The sequence below is a fragment of the Orycteropus afer genome, unplaced genomic scaffold, assembly GCF_000298275.1.
Source record: "Orycteropus afer afer isolate SDZICR_OR568_19922 unplaced genomic scaffold, OryAfe1.0 scaffold00142, whole genome shotgun sequence".
NCBI lineage: Eukaryota > Metazoa > Chordata > Mammalia > Tubulidentata > Orycteropodidae > Orycteropus > Orycteropus afer.
Window position 1 is genome coordinate 3,403,353 of NW_006921729.1, and position 23,547 is coordinate 3,426,899.

At 43.7% G+C, this 23,547-nt stretch overlaps 1 protein-coding gene across 1 annotated transcript in view; it reads left to right on the top strand.

Annotated features, from left to right (window-relative positions):
- XYLB (xylulokinase) overlaps window positions 1–23,547 on the top strand; it is a 66,854-nt gene that overhangs the window by 8,254 nt on the left and 35,053 nt on the right. Inside the window, exons 3-8 of the mRNA XM_007945708.1 lie at window positions 9,503–9,572; window positions 11,286–11,366; window positions 14,304–14,390; window positions 15,716–15,844; window positions 16,952–17,017; window positions 22,060–22,132. Coding sequence (XP_007943899.1) covers window positions 9,503–9,572; window positions 11,286–11,366; window positions 14,304–14,390; window positions 15,716–15,844; window positions 16,952–17,017; window positions 22,060–22,132 — 506 coding nt within the window. The remainder of the gene's footprint in view (window positions 1–9,502; window positions 9,573–11,285; window positions 11,367–14,303; window positions 14,391–15,715; window positions 15,845–16,951; window positions 17,018–22,059; window positions 22,133–23,547) is intronic.

Here is a 23,547-nt window from a genome sequence, read left to right on the forward strand (position 1 = left end):
AGGAGGTGGAACAATGTTTTGTGTAGTATGTTATGCCAGTTGAACTTGATGTCCCCTGTGACTATGGTCCCGAGCCCACAGGTGCAACTACTCTGTCCGTCTGGGTAGCTGGCTGTGGCCAAGAAGTGACTACAACCTTGTCCCTTGTCAGCTCTACTGTACCCTGGGAAATCAGATCATACAAATGCAGTTATAGGACCATTGTCTGCCAACCGTATACATGGTCTTGGGTATACTCCCCACTTCATTGCTCTTGCTTTCTTTATGTTGATCTGAATTTCTGACCTACATCATTTTCCTTCTCCATGAAAAACTTTTACATTTCTTGCAGAACAGGTCTGCTGAAGATGAATTCCCTTAGTTTATGTTTGTCTGAGAAAGTCTTTACTCTTGTACATTTACATTCTCCATTAGAGTCCTTAACATAGTACTTACAGTTATTTCAAATTACTTATCTGATAATTTCAACATCTGTGTTGTATGGGAGAGTCTAGTTCTGAGGCTGCTTCTGTCTTTTTAGTGTATGTTTTATCTTGCCTTTTAGCATAACTTGTAGGAGTCTCTGGGTGAGAGTAACAGTTAAATGCCTGGCTACTAACTATAAGGTTGGTAGTTTGATTCCACCCAGAGGTGCCTTTGGAAGAAAGTCCTCGCAGTCTGCTTCTAAAAAATCACAGCTGTTGAAAACTCTGTGGAGAGCAGTTCTGTTCTGAAACACATAAGATCACCATGATTCAAAACCAACTTGATGGCAGCTGGTTAGCATGGCTTACACATTTTTTAAAAAAATTTTATTGTGATTTGGGTGAAAGTTTGCAGAGAAAATTCATCTTCCGTACAGCAGTTCACATATACTTTGTCTCATGACATTGACTGTAATCTCCCACAATGCAACAGCTCTCTTCCTTCTTCCTCCCCATAGTTACCTCTTCCCTGTGTCCTTCCTCCCATGCATTCCTGCCCCCTGAGCTGTCTCCCTGTGCATACACAACCTTTCCGTTCTCCCATGATTGATCTCTCCAAGGAGTGTATCTACCTAGTGTAAATGTTCAGCTCTTATGCCTGCCTTTTGTTTGGCTGGAAGCCACAGAAGTGGGTTCAGTTACAGACCTGAAAGGCAGCTAGAGGCTGTAGTCTCAGGTGTTCCCCAGGCTCTGTTAGACCAGCAAACCTGGTCCTTTTTTTTTTTTTTTATGATTTTGAGTTTTGTTCCACATTGTTGTCCCACTCTATCCATGATCTCCTACATAGAGCCCCCTCCAAGTGGTTGACAGTGGTAGCTGGGCACCATCTAGTTCTTCTGGTCTCATAGTTGTATAGGCTGAGAATCTTATGGTATATCAGTCCCTTGGACTAATCGTTTCCATGCGTCTTTGGTTTTCTTCATTTTTCTTTGCTCTGGATAAGGAGAGACCCATCATTGCATCTAGATGGCCACTTGCAAACTTTAAGATCCTGGTCACTACTCACCAAAGTAGGATGTGGAACTATGTTTTGTGTAGTATGTTATGCCAGTTGAGCCTGATGTCCCCTGCAACCATGGTCCCACAGGTCCAGCTACCAACTACTCACTCCCTCCAGGTAGCTGGCTGTGGCCAAGAAGTGACTATGACTTTGTCACTTGTCAGCTCTATTCAAACTCAAACTCACTGCTGTCAAGTCGAATCCAACTCATAGTGACCCCTCCTTGGGTTTCTGAGGTGATATCACTATGGAAGTAGAGTGCCCCATCTTCCTTTCAAGGAGTGGCTGGTGGGTTTGAACTGCTAGGGTTCTGATTAGCAATCAAATGCCTTAGGCACTATGCCACCAGAGCTTCTGTCAGCTCTATTGTGTACCTGGAAATTCTTACAGAACATACAAATACACCTGTAGAAACATTGTTTGCCAACCCTATACATAGTCATGGGCACACTCTCCCCCTGCATAGACATATCTGATCGTTCAGCCTATTCATCCATCTATCCACCTATAGATCAATATTTGCCATCACTGACAATGTAGTACTGTATGTGCAAAAGGGTTCATCTTTGTTGTCTGTACCTCCCATGCACCTCTCTATGTCTTCCTCTTCCTCAGTGCCACCATGTTGATCACTCACATTTGGTATGTTGCCTTTCCCTTCATCTAAATCAGTCCTTGTCTCTACCTATCTAATAATGTTCCTTCCCCTCCCATCCTACCCCTGGTAAACAACAAAGAAAGTTTTCTTCCATATATAAACCTTTCCTTGACTTTTTATGAGAGTGGACTAATACAATATTTGTTCTTCTGTGATTATTTCACTCAGCATAATGTCCTCCAAGTTCATCCACGTTATGCGATATTTTGCAGATTCTACATTTTTCTTTAGGTTTGCATAATATTTCATTGTGTGTATGTACCGTAGTTTGGTTATCCGTTCTTCTATTGATGGGCACGTAGGTTGTTTTCATGTTTTACTACTGTAAACAGTGCTGTGATGAACATGGATGTGCATATATCTGTTCTTATCCTGACTCTCACTTCTTTAGGATATATACCCAGTAATGGGATTTCTGGGTCAAATGGTATTTCTAATTCCAACTTTTTAAGGAATTGCCATACTGCTTTCCACAGTAGTTGTATCATTTGACAGTCCCACCAGCAGTGTATGAGAGTCCCAGTGTCTCTACATACTTGCCAGCATTTGTTATTTTCTATCTTGTTGAACTTTGCCACTAGTGCTGGGGCCAGATGGTATCTCACTGTTGTTTTGGTTTGTATCTCTCTAATGGTTTGGTAATGGCTAATGATCATGAACATTTCTTCATGTGTTTGTTGGCCACCTGAATATCTTCTTTGGTGAAGTGTGTATTGAGGTCTTCTGCCCATTTTTAAATTGGATTATTTGTCTTTTTGTTGTTGAGGTATTGGAGTTTTCTATAAATTTTAGACATAAGTCACTTGTCAGATAAGTTGTTGCCAAATATTTTTTTCCCAATCTGTAAGTTCTCTTTTGACTCTTTTGGAGAAGTCTTTTGAAGCACATAAAAATTTAATTTTTAGAAGGTCCTACTTATCTAGTTTATCTTCTGCTGTTTTTGCATTTTGGATTATGCTTGATAGTCTATTTATAGCATAGCTTATAAATTTTGTTGAAAGTCAGACATGATGTATCAGATAATAGGAATTGAAGTAAACAGGTCTCAGCCACTACTTCTCACTCCTACTTCAGTTTTTATCTCCAGAAAAGCTAGTCTACACTCAGCCTCCAGTAATTCATCAAAATAACCAGTTAAGTGTTATTACCAGTTTGTGGCTTCTGCTCAGCTCAGCATCTCTTGGCTGTGATTCACCTGTCTCTCCAGATTTATGGGTGGAGGTTTGCCCTGAGGCCTGAAAAAAACCAAGAAAAGTCATTGATTTTCAGTTTGTTCAGTGCCTTTTTGTTTTAAGAGCAGGAGTGATGCCTTCCAAGCTCTTTCTATGTCAGAGCTGAAACCGAAGTCCCTTCCTTTGTATTGCTGTCATGCTCAGTCATTGGCTGGGCCCAGCCTCTAGAAGCTTGGCCTTGGTGGCAATGTAGTGATGGATTTCAGAGCCTCAAGGGGGCTGTCAGTCCATTATCTCCCTGCAGTCAGAGATCTGAAAGGCACAGTCTTGTGGCCACCACACATACATTGCCCGTTTATATTATGTAATATACAGTAAAATTTATATAGTAAATTTCCCTTCAGGATAGAGCTATTATTTTCATCAAGAATGAAGGAAACTGAGGCTCAGTGACATTAAGCGACTTGCCCAAGGTCACACAATAGATAGGTTTGTTACTGGACACCAAACCGATAACCTCTGGGGAGTCTTGACTGTGGGTTACTAGGTGCAGGCAGTGTTGCAGGCAGAGGAGAGCATATACACAGGTGTGGAGACAAAAGCTCCAGTGCCTGAGGGAACCTCAGATAGCTTGTTCTGCTGGAGCAGTGTAGGTGTGGAGTTGCTGCTGATGTGGCTGGAGAGGAGGAGAAAGAGCCAATTGTGTGGGGCCTTGGCAGCCATGTTGAGGAGTTCACACATTGGCTAATGGGTGATAAAAGTGTTTTATGTGCTGGAGAAACATGGTCAGATTTGTGTGTTGGGAAGTTAAGGCTGGCTCTTAGGCAGGAAGCAAGACAGAAGGCCAGAGAAATAGGCAGATGTCTGTTGCTTTGCTCAGGTGGTATTGTCACAGGGGTCTAGTCCATGGTGGTGGCAATGGGGATGGTATGTTGTCATATGCTGTCCAGTTGATTTTGAGTCATAGTGACCCCATGTGACAAGAGTAGAACTGCCCCGTAGGGTCTTCTAGGCTGTAATCTTTAAGGGAGCAGATGCTAGGTCTTTTTCTCAGGGACCCATTGCCCAGGTTTGAACCACCAGCCTTCCCATTAGCAGCTGAGTGCTTAACCGTGGCATCACCAGGGCTTCTTCCAGAATGAAATACCCTACTTAATTGCATTTTATCCCTGAACCAAACCTTGAAGACGGCTATGTCTATGTTGTTAATTAAGAAAGTAGACCTGGAGAGAATCATTGCCTTCCCCAAGGTCACTTGGTTGGCTCATAAGTGGCAAATTAGAACTCTGACTCTCAAATTCATTATGTTTTCTACTCCCCATCTGCTGTGACGTTGAGTGCCTGGGTGGGTGGTGCAAATGGTTAAGTGCTTGACAACAGCCAAAAGGTTGGCAGTTTGAACCCATCCAGTGGTGCTCAGAAGACAGGCCTGGCGATCTGCTTTTGAAAGGTCACGCTCTTGAAAACCCTCTGGAGCAGTTCTACGCTGCACACATGGGGTCACCATGACTCATAATTGACACAGTGGTAATTAACACAACAATCTACTGTGGCTGTGCTGATGTCAGCCTGGGACTGCAGATTTAGGGAGAAGGACAAGAATACCAGGACATCTCACAGTAGTCTGAAGAGACAAAAAGACACTCAAAGGAAAATGATATTTTGTGTGATGGTTGAAAATATTCTCTAGGTAATGTCCTCGTCTTTGTATAACAGCCTCTGTGGTTGTTAGCTGCCATCCAGTTGGCCCTGATTCATCGTGACCCAGTGCACAATGGAACGAAAGCCTGCCCAGTCCTGCACCATCTCTGTGATTGGTTGTGGATCGAACATTGTGATCCATAGCGTTTTCACTGGCTGGCTTTTGGAAGTAGGTGGCCAGGCCCTTCTTCCCTAGTTTGTCTTAGTCTGGAAGCTCTGCTGATACCTGTTCCATATCACAGCAATGCTTAAGCCTCCACTGACAGATGGGTGGGCGCTGTGCAGGAGATGCACTGGCTGGGGCTCGAACCTGAGTCTCCCTCCTACAAGGTGAAAATTCTGCCGCTGAACCACTACTGCTCTCATCACAGCCTTTAATGTTGGACTTTTGATACATCCAGGTCTTTTTTTTTTTTTTTTACTTTACCTGAGATCATCAGAAAAGGATGGAAATGTGTTCATTCATTGTTTTTCATAAGCTTCATTTTTGCTCCCTTTCCCCTGGAGGTTATAATCTGATTAGGGGAGACAGACAGTAAACCTACAAGCAGAAAACTAGAAATGCTTAGGTGAGAAAAATGCTGTGAAGGAATAAACAAGGTAATGTCAAGAGTGACTGACTTGTCACAAGCCTGCTCCCTCAAATAGGAAGAGTGTGTCATTTTAGATGTTGGGCTACAGTCAGTTCCCAGTGGAGCTGGAGGCCACGAAAACGTGGATCTTCTTTGATTTTCTGTAATTTCCCACCATTAGCTTGTCATCTCACTACCTGTATCAGTCAGCTTTGTTGCATAATAAACCCAAAAATCTCCGTGGCATACAATAGTAAACATTTATTTTTCACTCATGGGCCTGTGGCTCGGCTAGGCAGCTCTGCTTCAGTCCAAAGGTTGAGTTGTTCACCTCTCTTTTACCATGTTTGACACATGGATTTTGTGGTAAATTGCAAAAATGACCACAGTTCTCCCCCGCTCCCTGTATCCATTCCCTTTGCAACATGACTTTGTGGCTTCATTAGGAGATGGAGTCATTTCCCCAGCCCTTGCATCTGGACTGGCTTTGTGCCTTGCTTTACCAGTAGAACATGGGAGAAGTGACTTTGTGCCTTGCCTGCTTCTGCTGCCATTCGAGGAGCCCTGCTCAGCCACCCCATGAACAAGCCTGCTAGAAGATGAGAGAAAAGTGGCCTAGTCATCTCTATTTCCCAAGCTAAGAGCCAGCCAGCCCTCAGAAACAGAGCTTGTCAGGTCACATAGTGAGGCCAGCAAAGACTGTAAGAACCACCCAGCTGAGCCCAGCCCAATGACTGACCAACAGAATTGGGAGCTAAGTGAGATTAGTGGTTTCAAGCTACTAAGTTTTGAGGTGACTTGTAACATGGCAAAAATACCCCATGCACATGATAATTTTTACATTTATTTCTAACTATTTTATTTTTCTACTACAAGCATATTTTGGAGATATTGTGAGTTTGGTTCTAGATCACCACAATAAAGCAAATATCACAATAAAGCAAGTCACATGAAATTTTTGGCTTCCCAGTCAATATTAAAGTTATGTTTACACTGTACTTTAGTCTATAAAGTGTGCGGTAGCATTATGAAAAACTGAAATGTTGTAAGAATTATCAAAATATGACACAGAGACACAAAGCGAGCACACGCTGTTGAAAAAATGGTGCTGATAGACTTGTTCAATGCAGAGTTACCACCAACCTTCAATTTATGAAAAGATGCAGTATTTGCAAAGCACAGTAAAGCACAAAGTGCAATAAAACAAGGTATGCCTGTATCGTAAGTGGGGTTTTACAGCTGATTGACCAGCTATCCCACAAACCCATTTCCTGTTTCTCTTGGGTACACAGTCTATTTCCCTGCCTTCCTGGTAGTCATATTCAGCCATAATCGATAGAAAATGGTCAAAAGTGATTATGCTTCTAAGAGATCTAGTCCATAAAAACCTCCTATGCGGTCCTCTACACTGTCTCTTCTCCCATTTTCTTGGTGAATCAGACACAGTTGGTCCTTGTTATTCACAATTCTGTATTTGTGAATTTTCCTACTGGGTGAAATTAATTTGTAACCCCAAAATCAATACTTCTGGCACTTTGATAGTCATTGGCAGACATGCTGTAAGGGTAAATGCAAATTTGAAGAAAAAAAAAAAGAGAGAAAGAAAGAAAAAACAAGAGAAAGCAGCTTAATTTTCCTTGTTGAAAAAAAGGAAGAGACCCCTGTCTCCCCCACCTTCCTTTTTTTTTCCCCCTGTAGACAACTTGTAACTATATGTTCTTTCTCTGCCTCTTGAAAGTATATGTAAATCTTTTTAAAGGCTACATAACCAATTTTACAACCCGGGATTGTGTCCTTAACTACCTGGAAGCCATCTCTTTGAAATGCAGTCAGTCAGGGAAGCAGGCATCCCTTTTTTCCCTGTTTATTGGGGAGAGAGGAGCCTAATTTCAGCTCCTGTCCTGGTGGTAAGGAGCCCTGGTGGTGCAGTGCTGTCAGAGATTTGAACCCACCCTGCGTCTCCATAGGACAAAGGCCTGACGATCTGCTCCTTAAAGATTATCAGCAAGAAGGGGCAGGAAGGAAGGGTGAATGGAAACGGGGAACCCAGGAAGGAAAAGATTGCAGCCAAAAAAACACTTCACACGAGGTCACTATGAATCAAAATCAACTCCATGGCACCTAGCAACAACATCCTCCACTTTGCTCCAAATTGCAAACCTTCTGGTCATAAAGATATGAGAAATTTACAGTTGCCTTTGGATAAAGGCAGTTACTAAACAGGTGGCTACCCCAATTACTAAGTGAATTTAGAATAAACTGTGAATGAGCCCTGGTGGTGAAGTGGTTAAGCAGTCAGTTGCAGTTCTTGTCTATCCTATAGGGTCACTATGAGTTGGAATTGACTAGATGGCAGGAGGGTTTTATGTAAGGCAAATGGTGCTACTAACGCTTCCTGCTTGACAACTACCATTTATCTTGAGAGCATGTATGAAGTGGGTTGCATCTGCTTGGCTATATAAAAGGGTAAAAGTCCTTTCTGTCTTTATGGTCTCTTTAGTGGATTGACTGTGATGCACAGCCCATTCTGGTTTAATGCTTATTCAGTAGTAAAACTCTTTTTTTTCTCCTTTAGTTGTGTGGAGGGTTTGTCTAGGTTGGCAGGAGATTTTATTTTTGATCATGTTTCCCTATAAATGTGCAGAGCAGCAGAAAATTTGAGTCACCTGACACGCACATTCCCAGCTGAGGGTGAACAAGGTGACTCCACTGCTTTCTTTTCTCAGCTTCCATACTGTAAACAAGTGCCCTTTACAAGGGCTATTTAATGCCACATTTCACACTTTTGTGCTTTTTGTTCATTATTTTGCAGTTTAAGTGGCCCAAGTGTAGTGCTAAAGTGCTGTCTAGAGTTGTTAAGTGCAAAACGGCTGTGATGTGCCTTATGGACAAAATACATGTGTTGGATATGCTTCATTCAGGCATGAGTATAGTGCTGTTGGTCATGAGTTCAATGTAATGAATCCACAATGCATATTAAATAAGGTGTCTTGAAGCAGAAACATACATAAAACAAAAGTTATGGATAGACGAGTTGACAAAAATGTGACCAGAGACTCACAAGATCCTGACTTTGTGTTTCATCTAGGACTAAATGTTCAGTATTCACTAATTCATTATCCATGGTAACTTCATAGACCATGACTACCATGAATAATGGGAATTGATTGTATACGATTTCAAAACTCTTTTTCCATTTTGTGAGTTTTATTTTCACTTCCTTCATGGTGTCCTTTGAAATACAAATGTTTTTAGTTTTGATAAAATCTAATTTTTTCTTTTTTTCGTTGCTTATGCTTTTTGTGTAGTATTTGTCAGATTTTGGTGTCTAATTTTATATTTACTTCACAAAAAGAATGAGAAAGGTTTCTGTGGGGTTTTTTTTAGGTGTTCCAGCACAATTTAAGTAATATTAGAAGTATTTGTTTTTTAAGGGTTTGCTTATTGTTGTTGTTATGTGCTATCGAGTCGGTCCCGACTCATAGCGACCCCTCCTTGGGTTTTCAAGGCAGTATCGCTATGGAAGTAGATTGCCCAACCTTCCTTCCAAGGAGTGGCTGGTGGGTTTGAACCGCCAGCCTTCTGGTTAGCAGTCAAGTGCCTTAGGCACTATGCTACCAGAGCTCTGAAACTGTTTGGGCCTCATGGGGTGGGTAGCTCTGGTGGTCTTTCTTAGGAGCCATTGCTTGCTTTATATTTTTCAACTTTTTTTTTGTTAAACTATGATATTTTAGAGCTTCAAATATGCAAGAGGGAGCTGTGTCATTATTGGGCATTGTCGAGTCGATTTTGATTCATAACAACCCCGAGTGACAGAGTAGAATTGGCCCCTAGGGTTTTGTAAGCTGTGAGATTTACAGGAGCAGATCACCAGGTTTTTCTTCTTTGGAGCCACGGGGTGGGTTTGAACCACCAACCTTTTGTTATCCTTGTAGGACCCAGGGTGGTGTACATGTTCATGAGGATGGGCTGACGGTCACTTCTCCTGTCCTGATGTGGGTCCAGGTAAGCACAGGGGTTCCTGTCCCTCTTCTGTCCTCCAGCTCATCTTACCCAGCAGGTTTGGTGATTTGTGAGGAAACCCAAAGGTGGCAGCTCATGAAAGTGTCTGTAGAGACCAGGTCCTGATGGAAGAAGGGAGACAGCATGGTTCCTGGGGCTAGGCTGAAGCTCAGCTGGGTTAGTCCTGTTTCACACTGAGAGGACTCACAGAGGACTTCTAGGTTCTGGAGCCCCAGTGGCTGGCAAGCAACCCCAGTGCTATCTGTAATATACCACAGAGTACATCTTTCTAAATCCTCTGCAGTTTGGCCCTATGGCCTCCCTTGCACCCTTAGATCCAAACATAGCCCTTGGGATCTTAGTGCCCAGTCCTCCAGGCTTCTTAGCTTCCTGGGCAGCAGCCCTCAGTAGTGGCTTATGGCCTGACTAGCCATAACAGGTCCTATTCAGGACCAATGAGAAAGGAATATGCCAGTGGCCAGATCTTGGTGGACCAGGGGTGTATACCACACAGAAAGGCCTTGTATATCACAAAGGACACAATTCTCTGAATCTGGAGGCCAGCCAGAGTCAGTGCTCAGTGTGTCTGTCAAAGCTTTTTTCAGTCCTCCAATACCCATTTTACCAATTCCCTATATTAAATTCTTTCTGTTAAAATAACTAGTATGATCTCTTTTCTATCAGCCTGACCCTGATTGAGACATTGGAAAGTTGGGGTAAAGGGTAGATTTCAGCCAGACAGGCTGGCAGGAATACACTTCAGGAGGCTGAGCCAGACAGACCAAGGGGCAGTGGTAGGTGTGGAGGCTTATAGGCAATGGTCAGTGTCTGGGGGTCTCAGTAATGATGTCAAGGTGGGCCAGGCTTGGGTGCTTTCTAATCCTGAACAGTCCCCCAGGACTAGTCTTGTTCCTAGGTTTGCCAATTCCTACTCTGGCTGTGCCCCACTTCCTGCTTGCTTTGGCAGCTATTGCCAGGGCTGAAGGAACCCTGCAACCATAGAGTGGGTTCCTTATGCTCAGGCAGATGCTGGAGGGGATACTGTCTTCTCTACCCTCAAGGAAGACACAGAGGCTGGGATGAGTCTCTAACTTCCTGCTCTGAAATCTTAGGTGAAATATCAGGTTCTGCTAGGCATGCCACCATCCCACCCATGAGGTCTTACTAGAAAGAAAATTCCAACCAGATGGTGCAGAGTAGGGTGGGGGTTGAAAAAATGGCCACCATCTCCACCCACTCCCTCCCAACACTCCAGTCTTGCGTTCCTGCACTCAGGGAGTTCAGGCCTGGAGCCCTGCTCTGATGGGGACCCTCCACCTTGGCTCTTTGCAAAGTCTCTGTTACAGTGAAGTTAGATCATTAGTATGGTGGGTTGAAAATGCAAATAAAAGAAACCAAATTTGTGCCATCCTGTTTTTGCATTTTCTGAGTGCTTTTAAGTCACAAATTGGAGAATAAGAATTTGATGGTTGGTGGTTTATGATTCTATTTATTTAAAATGTTTTTAGCGTAGTTCACCTTTTTATTTGATTGAGACGACTTGTTTAATTAGTTTATTCTAATGCTTAAAAAATTCTGAGTCATCAGTTACTTCTTTATGTGTCCCAGAGTTCTTGTCCAATCATGGCAGACACTTACATTTCTTCTTTGAGGCTTGTGTTTTTGCCCATTTCAGTGGTTTATTACAGTCACAGTGGATTCTCTTTTTCTTCTTAGGCACTGGATATCATCTTAGAGAAGATGAAGGCTTTGGGCTTTGACTTCTCTCAAATCCTAGCCTTGTCTGGGGCAGGCCAGGTTCGTTTCCAGCAGCCTCCTTCTACCATGTGAGGCCAGCTGTCTCGGGCAATGATTTGGATGTCAAGGTGATAGCACCCCTAAGGAGGGAAGATGTTTGTTCTTGTTGCTACTGAACACATTTTGTTGTTAGTTAAAATCCCTACAACTGTTTTGCTTCAGAGGTTAAATAACTTACCTCCTTCCAGAAGGATCTAAGACAATTCTTAGGATTAAGCATTATACAAAATAGGATACTTGGTAAGAGGTTCTCAAAACACGTGGAGTTGCCATGAATCAGAATGGACTCAGTGGCAAGTGATAACAACAAAGGGGATAGAAAGGGGGCAGTGGAGTTCAGTGGTGGAACCCTGACCTTTCATGCCAGCCGACGCACCTTCTGCACTGCACCACCTGTCCGTCTGTGGGAGCTTGTGTGTTGCTGTGATGCTGAACAGGTTTCAATGGAGCTTACTAAAATGGACTAGGAAGAAAGGCCTGGTGATCTGCTTCTAAAAAATCAGCCATTGAAAACCCTGTGGATCACAACAGTCTGATCCCATTTAGACATGGGGTCACCTTGAGTCGGGTGCCAACTTGACAGGTAACAACAGAGGGGACGGAGGAAGCATTTGATAGGAATTTATTATGACTGTTGTGGGAATTCAAATTGCTTTTTATTTTTTGGAAATAAAAGCAAAGAAAGAAATTATACTTAGAATGATAGTCATTTTAGTAGTAGAAATAGTAGTAATAAAAATAGCAGAACATTGAGTACTGCTTGGTGCCATGCTGAGCACTTCACATACATGATCTAACTTCACCCTTATAATGTCACTATGAGGTGGTATTGTGGAGTGGTTAGCACAAGGGTTCTGGGAAGACTGCCTGGATTGGCTCCCTGGCTCTCTGCTATTTACAAGCAGTGACCCACGGCAAGTCACCCAGCCTTCTGGTAACTCCATATGCCATAGGATTGTTGTGAGTTTTAAATGAGTAGAGCAGTGCCTAGTACCTAAAGAGCTCTATTTAAGTTTTACCTCCAGTCTTTGTTATCATTGCCATTTATTCATTGTCCGGATCACTTTGCTATGCTGGAGTCACTTTGGCTCCACACCAAATTACTGTGTACTCACATCCTCGTTAGAGAGCCTTCACTGATTTTTCTGAAGTTATGTCTCTCTCCCCTGACCTCAAACCCAACAGTAGTTTGTTGTTCTCGTCCTTGTTAAACTAAATAGAGATTACCTGGGTCATCTTGTGTACTTCTTTCACTGGAACTGCAGGCCTGGATACCTATCTGCCTCCTAGGCACCACCTGGGCCCCCTTCACCGGGTGTCCCATAAACACCTTAAATTGATCTTGTCCCAAATTGAGTGCTCCATCTTCCCTTAGACCTCTTCTTCCTTGGGTCCCTTTCTCAGGAAATTCCCCCTGTCCACCCAGGGCCACAACTCAGCTGTCACCCTAGTCTTCCCTACCCCCACATCCTGTTCATTTCGGCATGTTTCTTGAATCCCCTTCTTCTCCATCTCTGCTTCTGTTCCCCAGGCCAGGTGTCTGTCATTTTTCTCTGAGTCTCTGCCCAACCTCCCTGCCTTTAGCGTGACTTCTGCATGACTCTGATAAGCTCTTTCATATATCCATCCCTGGCCACCTCACTCCCTGCTAATCTGGGGCATCCATCACCTCCAAAATAAACTAACCTCCTGAGCATAGATTTAAAGACCCTCAGTGTTTAGGCCACCAACTGCCCCTCCAGCCCCATCATCCACACAGGCCCACTGCTCAGAATGTCAGAATGCCTCTCTCCTTGGCCCTGCCAGGCCCTCTCTGACTTTTGAGCATTCTCTGCACAGAGCACTCACACCTATTCTGGGAGTCCTTTCCAAATATCCATGTCCACGTCTACCCATCTGCACCCCCAGCTGCCTGGGTACTTCTCTATGTTCTCATGGCCCTGGCACTGCAGCTCACAGTGTTTTGTGGTTGTCCATTTGTGTCTTTTTCCCTGACTGAACTCTGGTATCCTGAAAAATTATCATTGCTAGATGTCCTAGAGGAGCTCTGGTAGCATAGTGCCTAAGGCACTTGGCTGCTAACCAGAAGGCTAGTGGTTCAAACCCACCAGCCACTCCTTGGAAGGAAGATGGGGCAATCTACTTCCGTAGTGATACTAACTCAGAAACCCAAGGAGGGGTTGCTATAAGTTGGGTAGGACTCGACGGCATATAACAACAACAACAACAGCTGTCCTAGAGTTGGCACCTGACTCATGACAACCCCACGCATAATGGAAGGAAACACTGCCCGGTCCTGTTTCATCCCTGTGATCAGTTGGGGATCAGAGTGTTGTGATCTGTAGGGTCTCATTAGCTGATTTTTGGAAGTTGATCATCAGATCTTTCTTCCTGGTCTTAGTCTGTTCAGCATCACAACAACACACAGGCCTCCACTGACAGGTGAGTGGTGGCGACACCTGGAATGGAACCTGGGTCTCCCACCTGGAAGGTGAGAATTCTACCACTTAACTACCAGTGTCCCCAGTAATATCCCATTCATCTGTATCCCTTATGCTGTCTCATGCCTGGCAAGGCCTAAGTGCTCAATAAATGATTGTTTAATGAATGAATGAAAGAGTGAGTGAATGAATGAGTAAATTTCAGGTAATACTGTGAGCAACATATTTAAATACAACTTTACAAAAGACACCCAAAGTCCAGACAAATAATTATTTCTTGGACCTTTCCTACAAATTTTGAAATGGACAGTATAGGATTCCTCCCATTTTATAAGAATGAGAACTGAGTCTCATAAAGGCAATGAGCTGTGAGATAAAGAAGTGGCGAGGGCAGGCTTGGAACCCAGTTCTTTGCAGTGTGGCCAAGGGGTCTTTCTGAGCTGTGGCACATGTGTGTGTGGCTGTATGAACACATATTTGGGTTTGCCCTTGACAGCAACATGGAAGCATATACTGGAAGACTGGGGCCAGCCAGACACTGACAAGCCTGTCACCAGAGATCCCATTACACCAGCAGCTAGAGGTAACTATCCCCATGTTGTAGGAGTTTGAGAACCTGCTGTAGAGGAAATGTTTCTGTGGTGAGGGGAAGAAGGGCCCCACACCCTGAAGCCTGGGGCTTTTATGCACTGTCCAGGGTGTAAGGTAGGTAGGTTCAGCCATCATCGTCTGAGCCTGGTTTGCCCTGCCTCCCACAATGGTGTCTGGACAGGGCACTTGCAGTAACCCTCATCATGTGGGCCCCTCCTGCCGGGCACCACTCTGGGTCACTTCTCCTCTTGGGAATCTCACCAGGAGCATGATGCCTCCTGGCGATACTGTTGGGAAGTCAGAGGCTTCAGCTTCTCCTTTTCTTCTGGATCCAAACCCTGTGAAGCCTGCCTTTGGTTGCAGCTAGAATCTTTGTGGGTCCACGTTTTGTGCTGTTGCAATGCTCCCACTCTCATCAAAAGAACTTTTCTACTTTGGGCTTTCTTGCGGGGGAGACTCCATGGGCCAGGCCAAGCTTTGGAACAAGGGCTTGTCCATGGGTTTCCAAGGCCCCGTCAGGCAAGAGGTGCTCATACCTGCTGTGCTAAGCCATCTGACCACCAACACTGGGGTGGTTTCCAGCGTTGGCAGGCAGGGCTCAAGTCTGTGCCTGCAAAAAGGGCAAGGAGGCCACGTGTTCTGACCTCCTGTAACCACACAAGAGGAAGACAGAATCACCATCAGTAACCCAACGCCTATTCCTGCAAGGCCAGACATGCTGCCTCCCTCCAGCGCTTTCACCAACCATTCTACCCAAAGCACTCACCACCTCTCTCCTGGGTTCGATAATTCACTGCAGTGCCCACACAGAACTCACAGATTACGGGGTTTATTGGGGAAGCACCAGGCTACAATTCAAGTTCAGGAAAAACGCTCAGTCTCTCTCCCAGCCCACAGTTTCTCTCCCAACAGTGAGTATCCCTTGGTGTCTCACTCAGCAATGCGTGTCGCTTATGTGTCTTTCCCAGCAGTGTGTCTCTCTTTCAGGAGCACGTGTCTCTTTCAGCAGCATGTCTTCCTCAACCAGCAGTCAGAGAGAGACTTCTTCTGCCTCTAAGAGGCCTCCTTTTGAGCCTGGCAGAGTGGCCAAAGTAGCCAATCATAACACCAGAATTCTAAGCACCTGAGAGACAGCAGGAACCTCCCAAAACATTGCTTTGTGTTATGCGCAACAGAAATACCCCAGGTGGATAACTTTTACAATCAGGAGCTCCTCAGTTGCTCACAGCAAATTCCACCACAGAGTTTACAAAGACTTATGGCTAGAAAAGCCACACTAATTTATTACACCGCAGTTCCTTTACTTGTTATTTCCAGGCCTGTTTTTCTATCAGCAATTCTCCGGTGTGGATGGATTCTAGCACCACAGCCCAGTGCCGTCAGTTGGAGGCTGCCATGGGTGGGGCGCAGGCTCTCAGCTGCCTCACAGGATCCCGTGCCTATGAGGTAGGTGGTGCCTGGAATGGGCTGGAGGCTGGCTTTGGTCTCCCTGCTTCCTGGGTGCCTAGGAGGACAGAGCTGGGTGACCTGCCTCTGTGGGGATCCTGTGAGGCTATTTGTGTGGTGGCTCTATGGAGCCAGGCCTAGGCTCTGCGAAGACCATCTTGCCTTCCTTTGCTAACTGGGGAGCAAGGGTAGCCCTCCTCTGTATGTGATCCCAGGTCAGAGCTGAGGTGTGAACGTGATGGGGGTGGCAAAAGGAAATCAGTGTCATCCTGTGTAAACTGGGGATAAAAATAGGACTTATATACAGTTATACAAATGCTGACAGGAATCAGTACATGTCAGAACTTAGTGCATTGCCTGGCAAAGTGATTGAAAAAAAAAAAAAAAACAGAATTCCTCTTTCTTGCTGGCCTCAGCTGCCATCTAGAGCTGACTATGGTCAGCCCAGCCTGGGTCATGCAGCACTCACTGGAGTAGAAGTTTTGGGGCTAGCACCAAGCCTTCTCAGCCAGTTGCTATTGGGTCAATTCAGTATGTGTCAGAGTAGAACTATGCTCCCTAGGACTTTCAATGGCTGATTTTTCAGAATGGTAGATCACCAGGCCTTTCTTCTGGGGTACCTTTGGGTAGACTTACACCTCTAGCCTTTCAACTAACAGCTGAATGTGAGAGTCTCTCAACCTTACTTGGGTCACTTGAAATGAGAAAAATGTGGGGAGAAAATCCCTCAGTGCCCTGCACTGGTGCCCTTGGTTACCATAGTGAGTAAAGAGCAAGGATTATTCACTAAAAATTTATCTGGCTCTGACTTGTGAGAAGCCCTTCTGCGAAGGCTTGCGGAATTACCTTGTCAGTGTCCTAGTGCCTGTGTGCAGAGTGATTATTTAGTACCTGAGTATTAGATTACCAAAAGCAAGGACTCAAAGGCCAAAATCCTGTTGTTTTGAGTGTTCAGCAGATGTCAAGTGTTTTTCAGCTCTGAGGCCTCTGAAAAGCTTGTCTGATACTAACTAATATCCAGAGTCACCACACTAAGCTCACTTTACATAGTCAGTCCTTTATGCTGTGTAGGATTTAGGTAACTAAGAATTCTCACTCCTTTTCCAGCGTTTTACAGGAAACCAGATTGCAAAGATTTACCAGCAGAACCCTGAGGCCTACTCACAAACAGAGGTAGGTGAAATGTTCATGTGCAGATTATTTTTTATTGTGATAAAAATATCCATAACAAAACATTTGGTAATTCAACAATTTTTACATTCAACCATTTTTTTTAAATGTTATTGAGGGACATTGATTTTGTTTGTCACGTTGTGCAACCATTACCACTATCCTTTTCTGAATTATTCCACCACCATTAACATAAATTCAGTGGCCCCTGAGCAATGACTCTCCCTTTCCCCCTCACTCCTACCCCTGGTAACCGCTAATGAGCTCTGGTTTCTGTTTGCCTATTTCATGTAAGGAGTCAGTCCTTTTGTGACTGACTTACTTAACTCAGCATAATTAAGCGTACATATTTGATTTCTTTTACAATACATTTAGCATTGGCTAAAAACATTGGATAGTAGATGTTATTCAATTTGCTTTCTTTTTTTTTTCCATCGTCAGGCTATTTCCAAAAAGGGTAAGCATGGAATGGTGGGAAAGAAGTTGGGTTCACATGGCAGACAGGGTAGGGGCCAGTGTCAGGGTGAGAGCAGAGGGGCCTGGTGTCTCCTTCTGACCCCCTGATTAGGAAATCTGGGTGCCCTTTAGGCTTTGCTCACTCAGTCTCCTCTACTGTTTGTGTAGGATGGCCACCATACACTTGATTGGTGTGGGGTCATTCTTTTCTTTGAAAATGTGTAAAACTGGACCTTTGTGTCCCCAGCTGCAGTCCTCCAAGCAGCACCTGTGTCACAGGAACCCACATCTGTTCCTGGACCCACAGTTGCTAAAAAGTTAGCACTTCAAGCTACATGAGAAGCAGCTTGACACCCTGGCTAGTGATTTTCATCTCTGAGTAATTTGAACATGTTCAGCTCATTTGAACCCAAAGTAACTTTTTTAAATCTTGGAAATTAGCATACACTTTCTTTCTCGATAATTTGAGGTTCTAAATTACTCTGTGGCATTAGCCATTAATATCGGCTTTGAATGGAAGGATGAAAAATCTCCCCAAATTCTGTGTGTGGAACAAGGTGGACTTGGTGGAGGAAGGTGATAATGGCATTCTCTCCACTGACCCAAGAGCCTGTGATTCCCATGTGGAAGCAAAGACCCAGGCTGACATTTAAAATCCACTGTGATTCTTCCTAGAGGATCACTGAAAACAAGAGAAATCCTCAGGGAGATGGATTGAAACAATGGCTATAACAGTGGTCTCAAACATACCGATGGTTATGAATATGGCACAAACCAACCCAACCACTGCCGTGGAGTCAGATCTGACTCATAGTGACCCCTCCTTGGGTTTCCGAGGCAGTATCACCATGGAAGTAGATTTCCCAGCTTTCCTTCTGAGAAGTGTCTGGCGGGTTTGAACTGCCAGCCAGACTTCTGGTTAGCAGTCAAATGCCTTAGGCACTATGCCACCAGAGCTCCCTGAGCATGGCACAGGACTGGGCATTTTATTCTGTTAAACATAAGATCACTATGAATTGGAGCCAAGTCAATTGCAACTCATAACAGTTTCAACATAGTTCTTTCAGTTCCTGTGAGGGTCTGTGACTTACAAGGGGCTAATTTTCACTTACTGAGACACTGCCCCACCACCACCCCCGATTGTCTTTGTTGTCTTTGGTAGTTCTGAGTCCACTGACCACATTCCACTTCCTTGTGACCAAATGCAAAGACCAGAGAAACAGAGGGAGGAAATCCGAGCACCACATTCCCCAGCATTTAGATTCCAGCTGGAAAACCTACTTTCCGAAGTGTGGCTTTTTCACAGGGTTTTTTGTTTTTGATGTTTTTAGAAATTGCAGAGAGGGAAGTGCTACACTAAGGAGTTGGTTCTTGGGATTCCAGATACTCTTTTGGTGAAAATATATAGTCATACACCATTTCAACAATTTAATTTTGTATAACACAGTGACATTTCTTATATTCTTTACCATGTGCAAATATTCTTACCATCCTTCTCCAAATTGTTTCACCACCATTGAGTTAAACTCACTGCTCCTTAAGCTTCTCCTCCGACTTTTAGAGTTGCTGTTGTCAATTTGATTTCATGTAGATAATTCTTTAAAAGACACAAAGCTGTAAGAATAATGAGGAGCCCAGAAAATATCTTATAACATGGGACGTTATATCTGGACACTATATCTGCTGAATGAAATAAGTCAATCGCTAAAGGAGAAATATTGTATGGTCCCACTATTATAAACATTCATGAATAGATGTACACTCAGAAAGAAATGTTCTTTGATGGTAACCAGAGATAGAAGAGGGAGGGAAGGAGAATGAGTTTCTAGATAATAGACACTTGTTATTTTTGGTGATGGGAAAGGCAATATCTAATATTGGTGAAGTCTATACAATTTGATCAAGGTAAATGAAGACACCAAGAAGTACACAAGAATAAGGGACAAGTTTGGTAAATGCTATAAGACATACAATTTTGCAACAGTAATAACGTGGTTACATAGAAGTGTATGCATGTATTTATATAGGAAGCATAGGTGAGTGCATGCATAGGTGTATCTGTTGACATGTATAAATACCTGTTGTGTGTGCTATATATATGTCATAAATATGAAGCACATAGGAGTACAGTTACAGAGAGTTCCTAGACAAATCTAAACAATTTGCAGGATTGGTTTGCTGGGTTGAAAGGCCTAGGACCATAGTCTCATGGGATAACTTAAGTCAGTTGGTAAAACATAGTTCATAAAGTTAATGTTCTATGCCCTAGTTTGGTGAGTAGCATCTGGGATCTTAAAAGCTTGTGAGCAGCCATCTGAAATACAACTTTTGGTCTCTGTTTGTTTGGAGCAAAAGAGAATGAAGGAAACCAAAGACTCAAAGAAGAAACCACTCCATGGAACTAATATTGTAGTTAGGTGTTGAGTCAGTTCGACCTCTAGCAACTCTGTGTACAATAGAATGAAACATTGCCCAGTCCTGCACCATCCTCACAATTGTTGCTATGTTTGAGCCCATTATTGTAGTTACTGTATCAATCCATCTCATTGAAGGTCTTCCTCTTTTTTTCTGACCTCTACTTTATCAAGAGGGAGCTCTGGTAGCATAGTGGCTAAGACACTTGCCTGCTGACCAGACGGCTGGCGGTTCAAACCCACCAGCCACTCCTCGGAAGGAAGGTTGGGCAATCCTACTTCCGTAGTGATACTGCCTCGAAAACCCAAGGAGGGGTCGCTATGAGTTGGGTTTGACTTGACGGCACATAACAACAACAACAACAACTTTATCAAGAATGGTGTTTTCAGTAGGGACCAGACCCTCCTGATAACACGTCCAAAGTACAAGAGAAGTCTCACCATCTTTGTGTCTAAGGAACATTCTGGCTGTATTTCTTCCAAGACAGATTTGTTCATTCCTCTGGCAGTTCATGATTCATTCACTATTCTTTACCAGCACCATAATTCAAAGTGATCAGTTCTTCTTTGGTCATTCATATTCATTGTCCATCTTTCACATACATATGAGGTGATTAAGAATACCATGACTTCCGTCAACCACTAGGAGAGGGATCTATGTAGGAGATCTTGGATAGAGTGGGAGAACAATGTGGAACAGAACTCAAAATCATTTAAAAAAAAAGGTGGTGGTGGGGAACCAGGTTTGCTGGTCTGATAGAGCCTGGTGGAACCCCTGAGATGGGGAACCAGGTTTGCTGGTCTGATAGAGCCTGGTGGAACCCCTGAGACTATAGCCTCTAGCTGCCTTTCAGGTCTGGAATTGAACCCACTTCTGTGGCTTCCAGCCAAACAAAAGACAGGCAGATGAACTGAATATTTACATTAGGTAGATATACTCCTTGGAGAGATCAACCATGGAAGAATAGAAGGGCTGTGTATGCACAGGGTGACAGCTCGGAGGGCAAGAGTGCATGGAGGGAAGGACACAGGGAAGAGGTAACTATGGGGAGGAAGTGGGAGGGGAGCTCTTGCATTGTGGGAGATTACAGTCAATGTCATGAGACAAAGTATATGTGAACTGTATGGAATGTGAATTTACTCTGTAAACTTTCACCCAAATCACAATGAAAATATTTTTTTTTTTTAAAAAAAAAGGTCATTAAAAAAAAATACCATGGCTTGGGTGAACCTAGACAATGCCCAACTACTGCTGCTGACTGTTTTGACCAAGGACACAATAGAATGTCGCAGATAGAAGGGAAGAAAAAGTTAGAACCAAACTCAAATTCTTAAAAAAAGACCAGACCTATAGGACCAATAGACACTACACTAGAAGAACCCCTGAGACTATTGCCCTTAGATACCCTTTGAACTTGACACTGAAGCCACTCCTGGAGGTCACCTTTCAGCCATATAATAGATTGGCTTATAAAATAAACAATATCACGCATGGGTAATATGTCCAACATTTACCCAAAAGCAAAGGTGAGAAGGCAAGGAGGGGAAGGGAGGCTAGATGAATGGAAACAAAACAAACAGAATAAAAATAATGGGAATGTCATATTATGAAAATTGTAACCAATGTCATGGAACAATTTGTATAAAAATTGTTAAATGGGAATCTAATTCACTGTGTAAAATTTCACCTAAAACACAATAAAATATATTTTTAAAAATTAAGAACGCAAAATAAATTTACTGATCTAATTAGTAAATTGATAATTAACTGCCCCCAAACATGCTTAAAGTAGACATACTTTACTTATTAAGATAAACTATTTTTTGGTTCAAAGAAGACTTCAGGGGATAATTTTGGTTTAAAATTTAAACATTATCCCAAGGCAGTGATTTCAGGAGTTTATCCAGCCTCAGTGGCTCCAGAAAGTCTGAATTCCATTGAGAATTTGAAATTCAGTTCTGCATTCTTCCCCCTTGAGATCAGGAGTCTTCTCTAGGGATTCCAGCTCCTATTAACTGTGATGCTCAATCATCTCCGTTCCTTGGGCATCGTGTGCCAAGTTTCCACTTCCCTCTACAATTTAAAAGGCTTGTCCTGTTGTATGTGTGCTACAAGTGTTCACTTTCTCAGAGTATGTGAAAGTGAGCCATAATCTCACTGTGCTTCTTTTACAGAGGATTTCTTTGGTCAGTAGCTTTGCTGCTTCCCTGTTCCTTGGGTCTTACTCTCCTATTGACTACAGTGATGGTAAGCCTTCTGAGACCTGGTGAGAGCCTGTCCAATGTGCAGGCAGCATGTGGGCATGCAGGCAGCATGAGCTTCATCAAGCCAGGGCAGTTGCCAATATTTCATTCTGTCATCTGTTGCCAACCAGGGAATACATTCATTATCTTTTGCTGCTTCACAAATGATGCCATCATTTAGCAGCTGAAGGCTGCAACCATTTATTCTCAGATAGTTCTGAGGGCCATGCCTCTCAGAGCAACTTAGCTGGATGGTTCTGGATCAGAATATCTGATGAAGTAGCATTCAAGCTGCTGGCCAGGACTGCAGGCATCTGAGGTTGGAAGATCCAGTTCTAGGGTCATTACATGACCATGGGCAGGAGGCCTCAGTTCCTCACCATGTGGGCTTCTCCATGAGGCTATTAATGACATTGTAGCTGGATCCCACCCCCCACCATGTGGTGAGCGAGTGACTAAGAAGAAGGTGCAGAGCCTTTATTATGACCTGATGTTGGATGTGACATTCTGCTACTTCTGCCTTATTTTATCGATCACACAGACCAACCCTGGTACGGTGTAGGGAGAAGCTACACAAAAGTATGAATACCAGGAAGTGCATCAGTGGTCACCGTCTTGGAGGCTGGCTACCATAAGAGGTTATTTATTAAAGTTTTTGTTCATTTTGAGGGAACTCATGAGAGTTGTGAGCTTCTGGAATCAAAACTTTGACAAAAGTAAATGCAAATGATGCCAGTGAGGAGTTTAAGAAAGCCAGGAGGAGGTTGCTGAAGGAACTCTTAGATGAAGCTAGACCAAAAGGAATGTGGTTGGAGGATGGGAAGTAAATACAAAGCAAGAACCCAGACCTATGAAAATGGCTTCAGAAAGAAATCCTGGAATGTTCTGGGCCTCATGGGAATCCATCTGAAGTGTTTTGAATGCTCATGGATGCCAGGCAGTATTCTGGTTTTCAGGGAGGAAAAATAATTGATGAAGGTTGCCAAGCTTCACTCACAATCTGGAGAAGACAAGATTCCCTATGGCCAACTCTCTTGAACTCAGGGTGGCAGAGCTCTCAACTTGGAACCTGAGCGTCCACTTGTATTCTCCACATGACCATGGGACAGTTAAGCACTGTGGGAGAAAGTCATACTACTGCCCCAGTAGGCATTCCAGAGGTTCATGTTCTCCCACCTCATCTGGGCCCTCCACTCTGCTCCCCAAGAAATCACCTAATTTGCCAGCTGCCACACCCTCTCACCTGGACAGATGGTATCATCAGCATCCTAGCCCATCTCTGTCTCCCTCCATTTTGTCTAATGGAGGAGGAGATCCCTCTGTCTGTGCTCTGGGTTCACTACCTGTTGCCATCCTCAAGGAACCCTTGGGAGGAGTAAATTGTTCCGGGAAGGACCTAAGGAGCTGATCTCAGCGATG